This window comes from Anomaloglossus baeobatrachus, chromosome 5, assembly GCF_048569485.1.
Source record: "Anomaloglossus baeobatrachus isolate aAnoBae1 chromosome 5, aAnoBae1.hap1, whole genome shotgun sequence".
Classification (NCBI taxonomy): Eukaryota; Metazoa; Chordata; class Amphibia; order Anura; family Aromobatidae; genus Anomaloglossus; species Anomaloglossus baeobatrachus.
Window position 1 is genome coordinate 154902361 of NC_134357.1, and position 15744 is coordinate 154918104.

A 15744-nucleotide genomic window follows, 5' to 3' on the forward strand; every position below is an offset into this window, starting at 1 on the left:
GGCCTAGATTAGTAGTGTTACTAAAGGGAAATATACGGTAGTATGTAATCATGAAGATCTCTACAACCCCAAGTAAAGCCAATTAAAAACAAGTTCTTCTAGTGCAAAACCTCAACCAAATGTTCTGTGGCATCTTAGGCTGGGGTCACATGGGGCACTAGTGGGATCCTCGCATGACATTTGGCTCACGCTGTCAGCACAGCAGGAGCCGAGTGTCATGCTAGTGTCCCTGTGACTGAGATCTGACTGTTCGTGCGGACCTCAGCTGTGGGGGGCGGGCTGGCTCTGTGAGGGGAGGGCCAGTGCTGAGGAGGGGCAGGCGCTGCGGAGGGGCGGGAGGGATTTCTCTCCCTCTCTCCTCCGTAGCCGGCTATTGCCATTCTTGCTCTGCACTCGCAGTACACCGGTGTACCGCAAGTGCAGTTCAATTTTTCTCTCGCCCCATACACTTGAATGGGTACGAGAGAGAGTCTCGCATTACAATCGCAGCATGCTGCGATTGTTTTCTCTGTCCGATTAGGGCTGAGAAAATAATCACTCATGGGTGTTGACAGGCTAATATTGGTCCGAGTGGAATGCGATGTTTTATCGCACTCCACTCGCACCGTTTTTCTCGCCATGTGTCCTAGGTCTTAAGCCTCGGTCACATTTAACGATTTACCAGCGATCCCAAAAGCGATGTGACCTGATAAGGATTGCTGGTAAGTCGCTGGGAGGTCGCTGGTGAGATGTCACCCAGTCAGACCTTACCAACGATGCAGTAACGATGAGCGACCTGTATAACGATGAGCAACCTGTATAACGATGAGCAACCTGTGTCGGAGCTCATTGTTAGGTGTCAAACACAGCACTGCGTCCTGTCCAGCAGGATATCACCTTTGAAGAAAATGGTCCATACCCTTTGGCACCGACTAGCGATCTCACAGCAGGAGCCTGATCGCTGGTAGGTGTCACACATAACAAGATCGCTGGCAAGATCGTTACTGCGTCACAAAAACCATGACTCAGCAACGATCTCGTTAGCGATCTCGTTGTGTGTGATGGGACCTTTACACAGATTGTAGTGGGAACTTTCTTATTGTAAAGGATTGGTCATTGTATTCTTATAAATTGCCGAGTTTACAAGCGCTGCATAGTGTTATCTATCTAATAGGATTGGAATAATCCTTTAATGAAGAATGGTTAGTAGCAGAAGATGCTTAGGTCTCTGGTTAGGTACAGGAGAAGCCAGAAAAGAAGTAGTACCCCTTTGTGTGTGAAGTGGTGAATAAGTAAACCGTAAAGTCAAGCATTAAATATACATAATCCTTGTGTTTTTTAGTACTACATTACGAGGAAAATTTTTCTTTACAAGGCAAGGGACACACAAACCAGGCACATCGTCTGTTTCTTTTAATGGTTACTGCCACATTGTCACACAAATAAGTTTTTTTTAATTAAAGTTATCCTAATGGCCGTGGTTATGAACATTTTCATGGATGTCTGAAGCTGCTAAGATAATCTGGAAGATTAGTAAGCGCTTGTTAAAGACACTTTGAAAGAATTTGTTGTAGTCACACTCTCATGTCATTAGCCTTTGATGTAATGTGACCCAGTTTTGTGTAACTGTATTTGACTCACAGATTACAATATGATAACTATAAAAAAGCGTTACCATCAAAGATTGCATCCTCTTAATATATTGCATATTATACACCACTGAGTACTTTCAATTGCTTTGTTTTCCCTTCTACCGAAATGTTTTCCGTTAGGTGTATAACATCACATGATTAAAAACAGACTAGCTGACCCCTCCTAAGCGCTACATAGAAAAAGAAAGTCCCTTTTTTTTTTTTTTTTTTTTTTTTTTGTTGCATGAGTCATCATTAGAGCTACAAATCTAGGTCACTGAAAACACTTTGTAGTTCTAATAATGACTCATGCAAGGAAAAGTGACTTCTCGTTTCAACATAGAGGTTTTAATCATATGAATGTCATAGACTTAATGGAAAACAGTCTAGAAGGGCAAAATGAGCAATGGTAAGTTCACAGTATGATATGATTGCAACGTATTAAGAGGATAAAAGCTTTGACAAGAGTGCTTCTTTAAAGGGGCTCTCTCGTTTTATCGTGAAATGTCCTAAAGGGTTCAACTGCTTGAAAATAGCCAGATCCACATTCATGACCTTTTGCCAATCCAGCGATGCACCTTTGCTGCTCTCCATCAGTTTTGTACATGGCTGTGGCGGTTTTGTTGTGTCTAGCGCCTCAGACAAACACTGGGTTTGACGGTCTTGGGCCAACCACATCAGTTTGACCCCTGTGTCCAGTGAATGGCGGCAGCAGTCATGCGTTGGAGACGTGGCATTACAGTTGCAGCCATGTCAATAAAGATCAGGAGCGATCAGAAGACCGCACTGGAGTAGAAGTAGGGGAGCAGCGTTCATTTGACCTTCAGACTTTTTAGTGTAAAATTGAATCAATCCACCCCCCCCCCACACCCCAAGGTATGCTAAGGATTCATAGTGGGACAAGTCATCTGCTAATTGTAATTATCATTTTAGTAAGATGTATAAATACATCTGACTTTGGTAGGTGTCTTTAGCATGTAGCTAGAAGGAAAGACGCCTTTTAATTTCTGTGCCTCACCACCCTAACATCATCACATGATATTGTTCTCGCAGCTTTTCTTTTTTTTTTACTAATTTGTTTTTCTTTCATATTGAATGTCTTGTCATTATAAGCATCAGCCATGATAATTCTTGCCTTGTGGATCATTTAGTAATGTTTTATCTATGGCACTTGGGTACAACTTCTGATAGCTTGTGCTTTGCTCCTTAAAATTGTAAATTCTCCTGTTATCTTCATTTTCTTTTTTTTCTCTCTGCGAGTGCTATAGAAAGGGTCTCTGTTTACGTCAAGGTTAGCACCCTAGTATTTTAGGACCATAAATAAATAATGACCACAGATATAAACAAAGCATTGCTCCTCATCGGACACAGTATGCTTGATAGGCATCCAGCTAGCCTTTATTTTCCATCATGCCCCACAATAGGTTCCTGCCTGACAATCCATAGACAAGGAGATAAGAGCTGCTCAGTCATGCCTTGTCATTGATTTATATGTAGGTGATTAAGCAATAAATGATTAGCCTTGCTTAGTCTAACATGAGGTGAATTATATATAAGTAAGGCTGGTTTCACAAATTGGTAGTGTAAATTTTAGGAATCTGAACAACTGCTAAAAGTGAATCTGTCAGTTTAATCCTGTTACCCAAACCATGGGCAGCACGAGTCAGATCCTGGCCTCACGATTGTCGCCAGTTATATACTTTTCTGAAACACTCCGGCGTTTCTGAGAAAATATAGTTAGAAGATCCTTCTCCCATTGCAGGTGATAGACAAGTCTCTTACTATGGGAGAGACCTGTCAGACACCTTTAGCAGCACTTGGGAGTAGCTGGCCAGAGGTGGTGCCGGACTAATCTAGTGTCTGGCTTTTGTCCTGGTCGGATCTTCTCACCATATATTTTTTTACAAATTTTAGAACACTTAAGAGAAAATTCTGTCTAACTGAAATCGTACCGCCCGGCACGGATTCCTGCTGCCCGTGGTTTGAATCTGTGACCGTTTCCCATTAGTTGTAGCATTGGAAGTCATCGAATAAATTAAGCTGACTTTCAGGTTTGCTTTTTTTTCCATATCCGTTTCTGAGCTTTACCGAAACTGATAAAACTAAGAATTGAGAACTCAAGAACTAGTGAGAGACATTTATTTATGTCATGTTCTCATTTGGCTACAAGACCTGAATTTGTATTGGTAGTAGAAGTGTTGGGGATGTATAATGGAGAGTTGATGCCACAAACTGCTTAGATTCACGACGGGAGCATCCAAATTGAAGGGCCATTGTGAGGCCAGATGGTGACACTAATATGCCATGGAAATTGAAGTCTGCGAAACATGAAAATTATCTGATAAGGGAGGGGGATATTCATGATATAGGGAGGGGGATATTCATGATATAGAGAGGGGAGAGAAGCTTGTTCTGTCTAGAATAGCTTTATATCAAGAAAATAACTGGATATTTTGGCCAAATATAGAGGCTATATTGACTGAAATGTTGCAATATTTTTTATGGATTAATTATATAAAAGCAAATTTTTATTTCAATCTTCTGCCATCATGAAATTCTGGAGAATACTCGTTTCTTCCTCAGCATGGGAAGGCTGACCTACACTGGTACAATGGTGATACGTAGGCTCTTCTAAAATTTTGTCCCAAGCCATAACAGACTGACCAAGTTGATGTCTGGGCTTCACCATCTGTGGTGGAAGCCTATACTAAAATTAAAAATATGTTTCTCAGATTTCTATGGAACTTTCCCCCCCAGCGATGCCTCACTATCCTCCTACTGGAGTGTCACTGGTGAGGCCAGTCTCCCAGTTTGAGAAGCACTGGTTTAGATTACTTTTTATATAGTCGACTCTCCAGAATACAGGTGTTCATGAGAGGTCCACATATCTGGCTACCTCTTGGGAAATATCAACAGTCCTCCAGGGAAGAAGTGCCTGTGTGGTTGCAGGCTTTGTGGGGGACCATGCACCATCTGTTTAAAGGGATTGTCTGATAAATTACATTTAATAATTACTTGCAATAAACTTTGTGTCACTTGGGTTTCACAGAAACAAAAGTAAGAAATCTATCTAGATCCAAGATATTTCACTCAAATTAGATGTATGGATTAGTATTTTAATAAGTAATAGGGCTCTGTTCATTCAGGCTTTGTAGATTCTGATTTTAAAGGATCCGTACGAGATGATAATGACGTTCTAAAATCCATTAACTCGTAACTAGAGCAATCCGTTGTTCTTTCCTGGCGGTATAGAAGCGGAGCCTATAAGACCTGTGTAAGCAGAGCTCGTATTATTCCTGTGACTACTTTTACAGCTGAATACTTTATTGTGTCTATGTTTCCCCTTTAACTTTAAATTTGTTGTGACTTATGATTTTTGTCTAGAATTCAAATTCTACTAACTTTACATTTCTTTAGTCATAGTAAGTATAGTTATATTCTGGTTAAATCATTGCTCTATTAAGTGAACTAAAAGCCGATACTCTGTATTTTGGCTTTCGTGACGCTTTTTCCTCCATCTTTCCTACTTTTTATTATCCAATTTCCCCTCTTTTTTTCTGCACAGAGTGGGTATTCTGCTCCCTCCTTCTCTCCCTGGCAGGGCCCATACCAGGGAAGTCCTCGGACTGGTCCACCGCACCGCAGACAGAGTGAGTCTGTGCTCCTCTCACTCATCCCTCCTGACCCTAAATATCTGCCTGTTAAATGCTGTGCATGCACCTGTCCTCACTAGCATCCCCGTCCAAGTGGAAAAACACGCACACAAGTTGGTTCTAACAAAAAAGCTTTATTGACTCGCGCTAAAACAATGCATATACCCTTACCGAGCAGTATTGTGACCCATCACCTGCCAAGACCATCAAAGCCATTTCCTAATATCGCTCTTCCTTTTCTGAGGCCTGGAATAACTCCTTCTGACAATATATGTCAATGTGACCTAGCACAAACTTGCAGCAATATTAGCTTAAAGCATCAGGTCTCTTTATATAAAGCTTAGTCACTGTCCAGGAATATGGTCTGCTCACGGGTGTCGAGTACAGCTCTTAAAATGGAAAGAAGTCCAAAGACAAAAATGGATATCACAAAGTTGCATTGCATTTCTTTATGCGACAAGATTACCCTTCATTTACTTTCCCAATTCTGCTTACAGGCGTATCATAGGGCTGTAGGGCTGTTTAAATTGTTTGTGCCCCTAGAAATAGGAGCCTGTTATCAAGAGAGGGAAACTGTCAAAAGATTTATCTACTTGAAACCTCCACCAATATCATTTGGATTAGTTCATTTGTACCTTATTTGCCACAGTGAAAAGAGAATCTGAGGGAAAAAATAATACACTTAAATAATCTCATCATGTATACTATATACCACCTACATTGCTGAAGTCAAGAGGTGGAGACATTGAGGAGTCGAGCTAGCACTGCCTGAAACCAACCCAATCTGTCTTCGAGAACAGTGTACCAAGTCACATGGTAACCCAAATTCTCACACATGCACTGTAGTCTTCTAGTTCTGATCCTCATCTGATGACAAATTTAACCTAACAGTTACACACAGCTACATGCACATGAGCCACAAACTGTCAAATAAAACTAGACAATGTAAGGAAGGCTGGATTGGGAGCGTTTCGAGCTTGGCCAGTCTATCATCTTCACCTCTGTGACTCCAACAGGGCAATAAGTATAAGATGTCCACGTTTCCTCTATTTACTCTCCAAAATAAAGACACCTTTAGGATAAATGAGATAATTCAGTCTCAAGGGTTGGTGGTTTGGATTTGATAAAACCTCTGGTAGGTTACCTTTAACAGGTCTGCAAACAATACTTGTATAATCCTCACATTCTGGTGGCACCATATGAACATTGCCATAATATTTTGCAGCTGAAGCAGTCAGTCTTTGATCACTTTTGCAAGACGTTTAATCTTCTTTACCAACCTCTGATGACTACAATGAGTTACCCCTTCACTCAATAAAATTATTTGTGCTGCATGATAATCGGGAATGAAAGAATCCTAGGAATGTTCATTTCCCGATAATTAGGCAGTATAAACAGGCTGCCAATCATATGACAAACAAGGAAAAGTTTTTGTTGGATGAAATGATCATTTTGCGTTGCCCAAATTATCATTGTTCTCAGCAGCACATCTTCCTGTGTAAACAGGGCCTGTGTAGCCTAGAATTGTGGCAGCATATACGCACAGAACGATCTACCACTGCTCACTCTGTGCGCATCTCAAGTGCGAGTTATCTGTCTAAATGGGCTATTACACGACCTCCGACCCACAAACATGTTGCCGATCAGCTGTACGTTAACATCGCACATCAGTATTTAAAGTACAGTGCTCCTGCAGCCATAGCGTATAATACAGATTCAGCAGACCCTATTTTTTTTTCATACCAACCAATCAATGGTGACCTGAAAGCCCTCCCTAATAATTTAAAAAGAGGTTAAGTCATGTATTAAAAAAAATAATGAGCTCCCTTTCTAAATTATTAAGATTGTTTGTTAGAAGAGGCCATTACATGACTATACATCCACTTGGTCTGTGGTTAAAGGGAACCTGTCACCAGATGTTTATAATACTCGCCTAACGGTCGGTGCAGATGGGTCGGATGGGCGTCTCTGTTCTCTGGGTCCCTACAATACTTTGATCTGCCCTATTCAGGGCACATCAAAATGCACCTGCGCGGGACCGCAATGCCGGCAAGTGTAGATGACGTAGAACGCGTCATCCACACTACCTTCAGAAGAAGGACAAAGATGGCCGACAGAGGAGGCGCGGGACCCGGAGAACAGAGACGCCCATCCGACCCGTCTGCTCTGCACCAACCGTTAGCTGAGTATTCTAAACATCCGGTGACAGGTTCCTTTTAAGTACTGCTGTTTTAATCATATATTTAACCTTATTCACATTGCGATATACACACAAAAACCTCTGGGTCTAAATAGATTATAATAGTGGTAATCTGCCCTACACTCGGATAAGTCATCTAGCGGTATACTGCATGTAGTTCTGAAATCTACAGAAACAAAACAATAACTCGTCTGCCATAGTCACAAGGCCACTGATGGAGTGACGTGACCAGACACATCTACCCGTGCACGTCCTATTATCCTGTGTGCAGTGTTCTAGAACATCGGGGCTGAGCGGATGATAATAGTATATTAGTAAGGTGCTCTTAAAGGGGTATTCCCATCTCTAGGATCCTATCCCTATAAATGTAATAATAAGAATATTAGGAAATACCTCTAATTAGAAATAGTGTAGGTTTCCTGATAACTCATGTGACCTCATGTACAGGAATGGCAGTAGCTTAGGTATCCATGGGTACCATCACTAGCAACTTACTAACTTAACCCCTTAGCGACCCATGACGTACTGGGTTTGTCATGGATCGTGTGAGGTTAATCCTTGCCCCCTGCCGTGGGCAGGCCGCGTGGATTCGCACACATATCAGCTGATTTCAACAGCTGACATGTGTGCCTGCTACTCGCCAGTGGAATCGCATTTCACCCTCGACTATTAACCCCTTACATCTCGCTGACAAAATCTGGAAGCGAGATGTATATGCACGCCGCCATTATGTAACTTACCCCGCTCCCATTGGAAGTCACGTGACGTGATCACGTGACTTCTGGTGGTTGCCATGGTAGCACAGGGTCATGTGATGACACCTGTAGCTAACATGAGTCACTTTCTCTCAATGGCGGAATAGTGCCGACATTTAGAGTAAAGCAGCATATCAGCTGTGTAGCTGTGATCTGGAGATATGGCAGAGCGATCAGACTACTGATCCATATAGTTGCCTAAGAGACCTAGTAAAATAAAAAAAAAAAAAAAAAAAAACCCCTAAAAGTTCAAATCACCCCCCTTTCGCCCCATTGAAAATTAAAGGGTTACAAAATAAAAAATATACAGATATTTGGTATCGCAATGTTCAGAAATGCCCGATCTATCAAAATATAAAATTAATATAATTGGTAAATATTGTAGCGGCAAAAAAAATCCAAACGCCAAAATTATGTTTTTTTGATTCCCACAAATTTTGCGCAAAATGCAATAACAGGCGATCAAAACGTAGCATCTGCGCAAAAATGGTACCGTTAAAAACATCAGCTCGAGAAGCAAAAAATAAGCCATCACTGAGCCATAGATCTAGAAAATTGAGAACAGTACAGGTTTCGGAAAATGGCGCTAAACGTGCGCTACTTTTTTTGGACAAGATTGTGAATTTTTTTTAACCCATTAGATACAAGTTAACCATTCATGTTTGGTGTCTACAAACTTGCACAGACCTTAGGCATCACCCCAACACATCAGTTTTACCATATAGGGAACTTGGTGAATAAAATATCCCAAACACTATTGTGCGATCAAACACTTTTTTTTTTTTTTTTTTTTTGCAGTTTTTCCACAGTTGAATTTTTTTTTGCTGTTCTCCAGTACACTATATAGTAAAATTTTTTGTTTAATTTAAAACTACAACTCGTCCTGCAAAAAACAAGCTCTCATTTGGGAAGATTTACGGAAAAATAAAAAAGTTACGGCTCTTGGAAGAAGGGGAGCAAAAAAAAACGCAAAATGCCCAGGAACTTAAGGGGTTAATGGCCTTAACCTTGCATACTTAAGCTGCTGCAATGTCCTGCACATGAGGTAAAATACATAGCTTTTCATTAAAACTATGCTACATTTCTAATTGGAGGTATTTCCTAATATTCTTATTATTGCACCTACTACATATTGGGATAGGATCTTTGAGATGGGAATGCTCCTAGCACTTATGTACAAATAACCAGAATATGGCTAACCCCTTTAAGAAGAATGGTTGCTCTAATGTTTCCATTCTGCTGCATCTTGAGGTCTTTTTCAGGCCTTTCTTATATTCTGTCCATGGCCCCTTAAAAGGAAGAGCTTTAGAGAAGACCTGATGGATGGAATGGCTTTCCTCCCCTCCCTCTGATCACACATTATTGTACTGTAACATCTGGAGCATGTGTCACCTCTGGCTTTTGCTAACAGCCCTTTTACATGTTAATGGCATGCCTGAATATTGTGCTGTGCATTTTTCTTTATTTTATCCTCCTAGCAGTGTGTGTTTTCATGCCGGAATGGTAAGTAGATATGTAACTATACAAATCGCTTGTGAAAGACAAACAGATTCTAGTCCTAGAATTGATTTACCCACCTCCAGGTCTGTGACGAGGATTTCAGGTTTATTAGCTGTTGCTTACAGAGTCCCTTGAGGACACTTATATACCAAACACAAATTGAGATAAACATATATTATACAGCGAGATCATTAAAAGTCCCAGTCCAGGTTGAAATGTTGAAAAACAAATTAGCAATTCACCGCTGGGAAATTTAAAAAGAATTGCCACTTAGATGAAACGTGCATTGAAAAGAAGGCCAGCAATAAGGCAATAAACTCCGCACATTAGCATGATATTGAAGCCTTAAATAATAATTTGATTCCAAGAACACATTTTCTCCGTGTTTTGAAGTGTTCTAATGAACTTTCTAGTTTATGAAGTATGAATTCTAAGAAACTGTAATCTTTTCTTTGCGAGGCTCTCACATTATTACACTTGTCTTGTAGGATAGTGGCTTCCCTGGTTTCCAGTAGACACAGGTCATCTCATCCAATGATACAAAACCTGTCTACAGGCAGGATTAATCTATTTAGCAAAAAACCGGGAAGTGGCGTAAAATAAAAAGTACGATGAAAGACAAGTGCCTCAGAATTTTAGTTCATTATCACCTACTAGAAGAAGGCATTGTCAAGGGGTCTTCTTAGGTTGAGTCTATCATGTAGAGTTTCTACAGAACTACATAAGATAAAAAAAAAACAACATCATATATTAAAAAGACTGTAGATCCAAATACATTTTCAAAACTTTTCTATAGTTCTTAACCCCTTAACGACCCATGACGTACTGGGTACGTCATGGATCGTGTGCCGGCAAGCTCCGCCCCCTGCCGCCGGCAGGCGGCCGCGATCCGCGCACATATCAGCTGTTATCAACAGCTGACGTGTGCCTGCTAGCTGCGGGTGGAATCGCTTCCATCCGCGGCCATTAACCCCTTACATTTCGCTGCCAAAATCTGGCAGCGATATGTATACGGGCGCCACCATGACAGTCACTTACCCAGCCCCCACCGGAAGTCACGTGACATGATCACGTGACTTTCGGTGGTTGCCATGATAGCACAAGGTCATGTGATGACGCCTGTAGCTAACATGACTCACTTCTTCTCAATGCCGGAATACAGCCGGCATTGAAAGTAAAACAGCAACTCTGCAGTTCTCAGCTCTGTAGCCGAGATCTGCAGATAGTGCAGAGCGATCGGATTGCTGATCGCTATAGCCCCCTAGGGGGACTAGTAAAATAAAAAAAAAAAGTTTAAAAAAATTTAAAAAAATAAAAAAAACCTAAAAGTTCAAATCACCCCCCTTTCACCCCTTTGAAAATTAAAGGGTTAAAAAAATACAAAATACACACATATTTGGTATCGCCACGTTCAGAAATGCCCGATCTATCAAAATATAAAATCAATGATTCTGATCAGTAAACGGCGTAGCGGCAAAAAAATTCCAAACGCCAAAATTACGTTTTTTGGTCACCGCAAATTTTGCACAAAATGCAATAACAGGCGATCAAAACGTAGCATCTGCGCAAAAATGGTACCGTTAAAAACGTCAGGTCGAGACGCAAAAAATAAGCCATCACTGAGCCTCAGATCCTGAAAAATGAGAACGCTACGGGTTTTGGAAAATGGCGCAAAACGTGCGCCACGTTTTTTGGAAAAGCTTGTGAATTTTTTTTAACTTTTTAGATACAAGTAAACCTATACATGTTTGGTGTCTACAATGTCTACAAACTCGCACTGACCTCAGGCATCACAAAGATATCTCAGTTTTACCATATAGTGAACACAGTGAATAAAATATCCCAAAAACTATTGTACGATCACACTTTTTTTTGCAATTTTTCCGTACTTGGAATTTTTTTGCCGTTTTCCAGTACACTATATGGTAAAACTTATGGTTTCATTTAAAAGTACAACTCGTCCCGCAAAAAACAAGCCCTCATATGGCAAGATTGATGGAAAAATAAAAAAGTTACGCCTCTCGGAAGAAGGGGAGCAGAAAACAAAACCGCAAAAACGGAAAGTGCCCAGGGGCTGAAGGGGTTAAACTGAACCACGGGCAGCATGTATCAGACACTGGCTATATGAATTCAGCCATATATGTTTGACTCTGAAATGATGCAGCATATTGGAGAATAACATCCTCCGACCCAGCCGCATGGGAAACTAGTCAGATAGGTTGGTCCCTGATTACCCCCCACCCGCTGCTAGTAACAGACAGGTCTCCGCCTATACACACACCGTGCACGGGGAGAAGCTTTCGCAGACCAGCCTTTTCAACTAGTCTCTTGTGCGGCTTAGTCCCCCGCGGGCCTTTTAACCCTAGAACGCGCAACCATAGAAATCTACAATAGAAAACAAGTAACCTAGCAGGCCTGCGAGGCCCCAGGTATGCGTTCTAGGGTTAAAAGGAGTCTATCAGTAGGTTTAACCCACCTAAGCTGTCTATATTGACAGCCAAGTCATAATGAAATGATACCTTGATATCTGCAATCCAATAATCTTATTCCAGAGAAATCCACATTTTTCTTATGTGTAAATGAGCAGTGCCAGGCTATGAGTCGGACCCTGATCTGCATAACAATTTGCCTCCAGAACTTATATGTAATAGAAGAGGCCATTGCCAGTGTGAGACATGTAATGGCCGCTCTCTACTCTGTGTGATTATAACTGACACATCTGCTGCACATATAGTTAAGTTATAGAGTTTATTGTAAATGATCAGTTAAGAGCTATGGTCCTGACATAGATCTCCCTGAGGATCTGCTTCCAGGGCTTATATTAACCCCTTAACGACCCATGATGTACTGGGTACGTCATGGATCGTGTGCCGTTAATCCCCGCCCCCTGCCGTGGGAAGGCGGCGGCGATCCGCGCACATAGCTGTTTTCAACCCCTTACATTTCGCTGCTAAAATCTGGCAGCGATATGTATATGGGCACCGCCATGACAGTTACTTACCCCGCCCCCACCGGAAGTCACGTGACATGATCACATGTCTTTCGGTGGTTGCCATCGTAGCACAGGGTCTTTTGATGACGCCTGCAGCTACGAAGTTTCACTTTCGTTTTCACCTGGCTTGGAGCAGGGTGAAACAGGAAGTGACTGTATCTGCTGTTTACAGCTGTATAGCTGTGATCAGCAGATAGATAAGAGCGATCAGATTGCTGATCGCTATAGCCCCCTAGGGGGACTAGTAAAATAAAAAAAAAGTAAAAAAAAAGTTTTAAAAAATAAAAAACCTAAAAGTTCAAATCACCCCCCTTTCACCCCATTGAAAATTAAAGGGTTAAAAAAATATACACATAATTGTTATCGCCGCGTTCAGAAATGCCCGATCTGCCAAAATATAAAATCAATTAATCTGATCAGTAAATGGCGTAGCGTCAAAAAATTCCAAACGCCAAAATTACGTTTTTTGGTTGCTGCAAATTTTGCGCAAAATGCAATAACAGGCGATCAAAACATAGCATCTGCGCAAAAATGGTACCGTTAAAAACGGCCGGTCGAGACGCATAAAATAAGCCGTCTTTGAGTCTCAGATCCCGAAAAATGAGAACGCTACGGGTTTTGGAATATGGCGCAAAACATGCGCCATTTTTTTTGGACAAGCTTGTGAATTTTTTTAACCCCTTAGATACAAGTAAACCTATACATGTTTGGTGTCTACAAACTCGCACCGACCTCAGGCATCATACCCACACATCAGTTTAACCATATAGTGAACACAGTGAATAAAATAACCCAAAAACTATTGTACGATCACACTTTTTTTGCAATTTTTCCGCACTTGGAATTTTTTTGCCGTTTTCCAGTATACCATATGGTACAACTTATGGTTTCATTTAAAAGTACAACTCGTCCCGCAAAAAACAAGCCCTTATATGGCAAAATTGACGGAAAAATAAAAAAGTTACGGCTCTCGGAAGAAGGGGAGCAAAAAACAAAAACGGAAAGTGCCCGGGGGCTGAAGGGGTTAAAGCACCATTCCAGCGTTTTGGTTTTTTTTAATTTCACCACTGGAGTGGTGCTTTAAATTTAAGTCCCTTGCCCCCCTGTCTTATACTGATCCTTTGGCGTTGTCATCCTCTCTCATCGCCACTCTTGTCAACTTTTGGCACATTGGTACCTGCTGGCAGCTCGAGTGCTTCAAGGAGTGCGCCGGAGGTCACAAATCGCTACAAGTCTATGATAGCCTTGTTCTGGATCTCCTAGACTTGCACTGAAAGCTTGTGAAGTAACTTTTGACTCCCAGTCATTCATAAGTTACAAAAGAGGAAACTCCGGCACTCTACCCCAATAATGTCAGACTACTGTATTATTTCAAAGGGTTCTTTTATTAGATACAATTAAGTCCAAAAACAAGAAATGTCTTGTCTTGTATGGACTGCCATATACAGAGAGACGGTCCAGCCACCTATCCATACAGGTTCTGACAGTCCTTTACCCGTTATGGGAACACCGTATACTACATAGTGAACCTGACCAGGTCTGCTTTGACTTTGTTGGTCTGGAGATTCAGTTGTATAGATAAGTATTCTCATTCCTTTCATCATGTTAGATTTTTTCTGCCAACATATTTTATATGCAGTCCTGTACCTCTGAGCCAGTACCCTTATGATTAAGGCTACTTCTCCCCTCCTCTTTTTGGAACTCGCTGCGTTGCATCTCTGAATGCTTGCTCACCTTTGTCTATTATTCACAGATGGTCCTCTGAAGAAGACCATATTTGGTCGAAACGTTTTTTTTGGACATTTCTTGTTTTTGGACTTAATTGTATCTACTAAAAGAACCCTTTGAAATAATACAGTAGTCTAACATTATTGGGGTAGAGTGCCGGAGTTTCCTCTTTTGTATTGACTATATTTCTCCTGAGCACCTATAAGGAGAAGCGGGGTCCTATCTACTATTTTTTATTCATAAGTTACATTCTCAAAATGGTGCCATGGGACAAGAGCGGCGCCGAAAAATGATGAAAACGTCAGAAGGTGAGTATAAGACAGGTGGCAGGTGACTTGGGTAAAAACTGTAGTGGTGCTTTATAGAAATAGGGGGCATTAGCAGTGGGAGACATGATATCTTATACTGAAAACAGCCCCTTTCATATAAAATAAGCCATGGAGGCAGATTCTCAGTGAAATCTATGTCCAGACTATAGATCATAACAGCGCCTTTACAATACACTCTATAATTTAAAGAGGTTGTCCATTCACTCTTTGCATATGACCAGAGCTGATAACAGCTAATTGGTGGAGGTGTTGAGTTTTCAACCACCTCCGACATATTAATGATGTATTAACACTAGAATTACTGGACTCGTGACACCTATATAGAAATACATGGTGCAAAGTAGTCAAAATGACTACCTCAGTAGTTCTAGTGTTAAGCGTAAGCACTCAGTACCTTAGCCTGAACAACCTCTTTAACTTAAAGGGTTATCTACATCACCAAGATCCTATCCCAGTATGTAGTAGGTGTAATAATAATAATATTAGCAAATACCTCCAATTAGGAAGGTATTATCGTTCTGTTGTAGTCATGTCTCTTAGATCATGTGCTGGGCATTGCAGTTTAGGTATCCATGGTTATGCCCACTTATATAGTGACAGTTAGTTGCTTGTGGTCATAAACATAAATACCTCAGCTGCAATGTCCTGCACATAAGGTAAGAGACATGGCTATATTAGAAGAGCTATACTACATTGGAGATATTTGATAATATTAGTATTATAAGACTGGGGCCACACAGACATTAATGCGAGTGAATCGCATGACACATCTTCCGCTCTGCTGGAGTGTGAACATGAGTGTCATGTGACTGTCATGCCACTTTGATGCGATCCTGCAATCACAGCACAGTTGTGGAGGAGAGGGAGGGATTAATCTCCCTATCTCCTCCATTATCAGCTGATGCAGTTCTCACACTGCACGTGCATTACACCGGTGTAATGTGAGTGCAATGCAATATTTCTCTCGCACCCATAGA

General features: G+C 41.2%; 1 protein-coding gene across 4 annotated transcripts in view; it reads left to right on the top strand.

The window, feature by feature from the left end:
- Positions 1-15744, top strand: part of CCSER2 (coiled-coil serine rich protein 2) — a 230710-nt gene that overhangs the window by 195491 nt on the left and 19475 nt on the right. For 2 of the 4 annotated variants that reach the window (XM_075348981.1, XM_075348982.1), the window contains exon 10: positions 5176-5260. The exons of the other annotated variants lie outside the window; for them this stretch is intronic. In XM_075348981.1, the coding sequence (XP_075205096.1) occupies positions 5176-5260 (85 nt within the window). The remainder of the gene's footprint in view (positions 1-5175; positions 5261-15744) is intronic. 4 annotated transcript variants of the gene reach the window in all.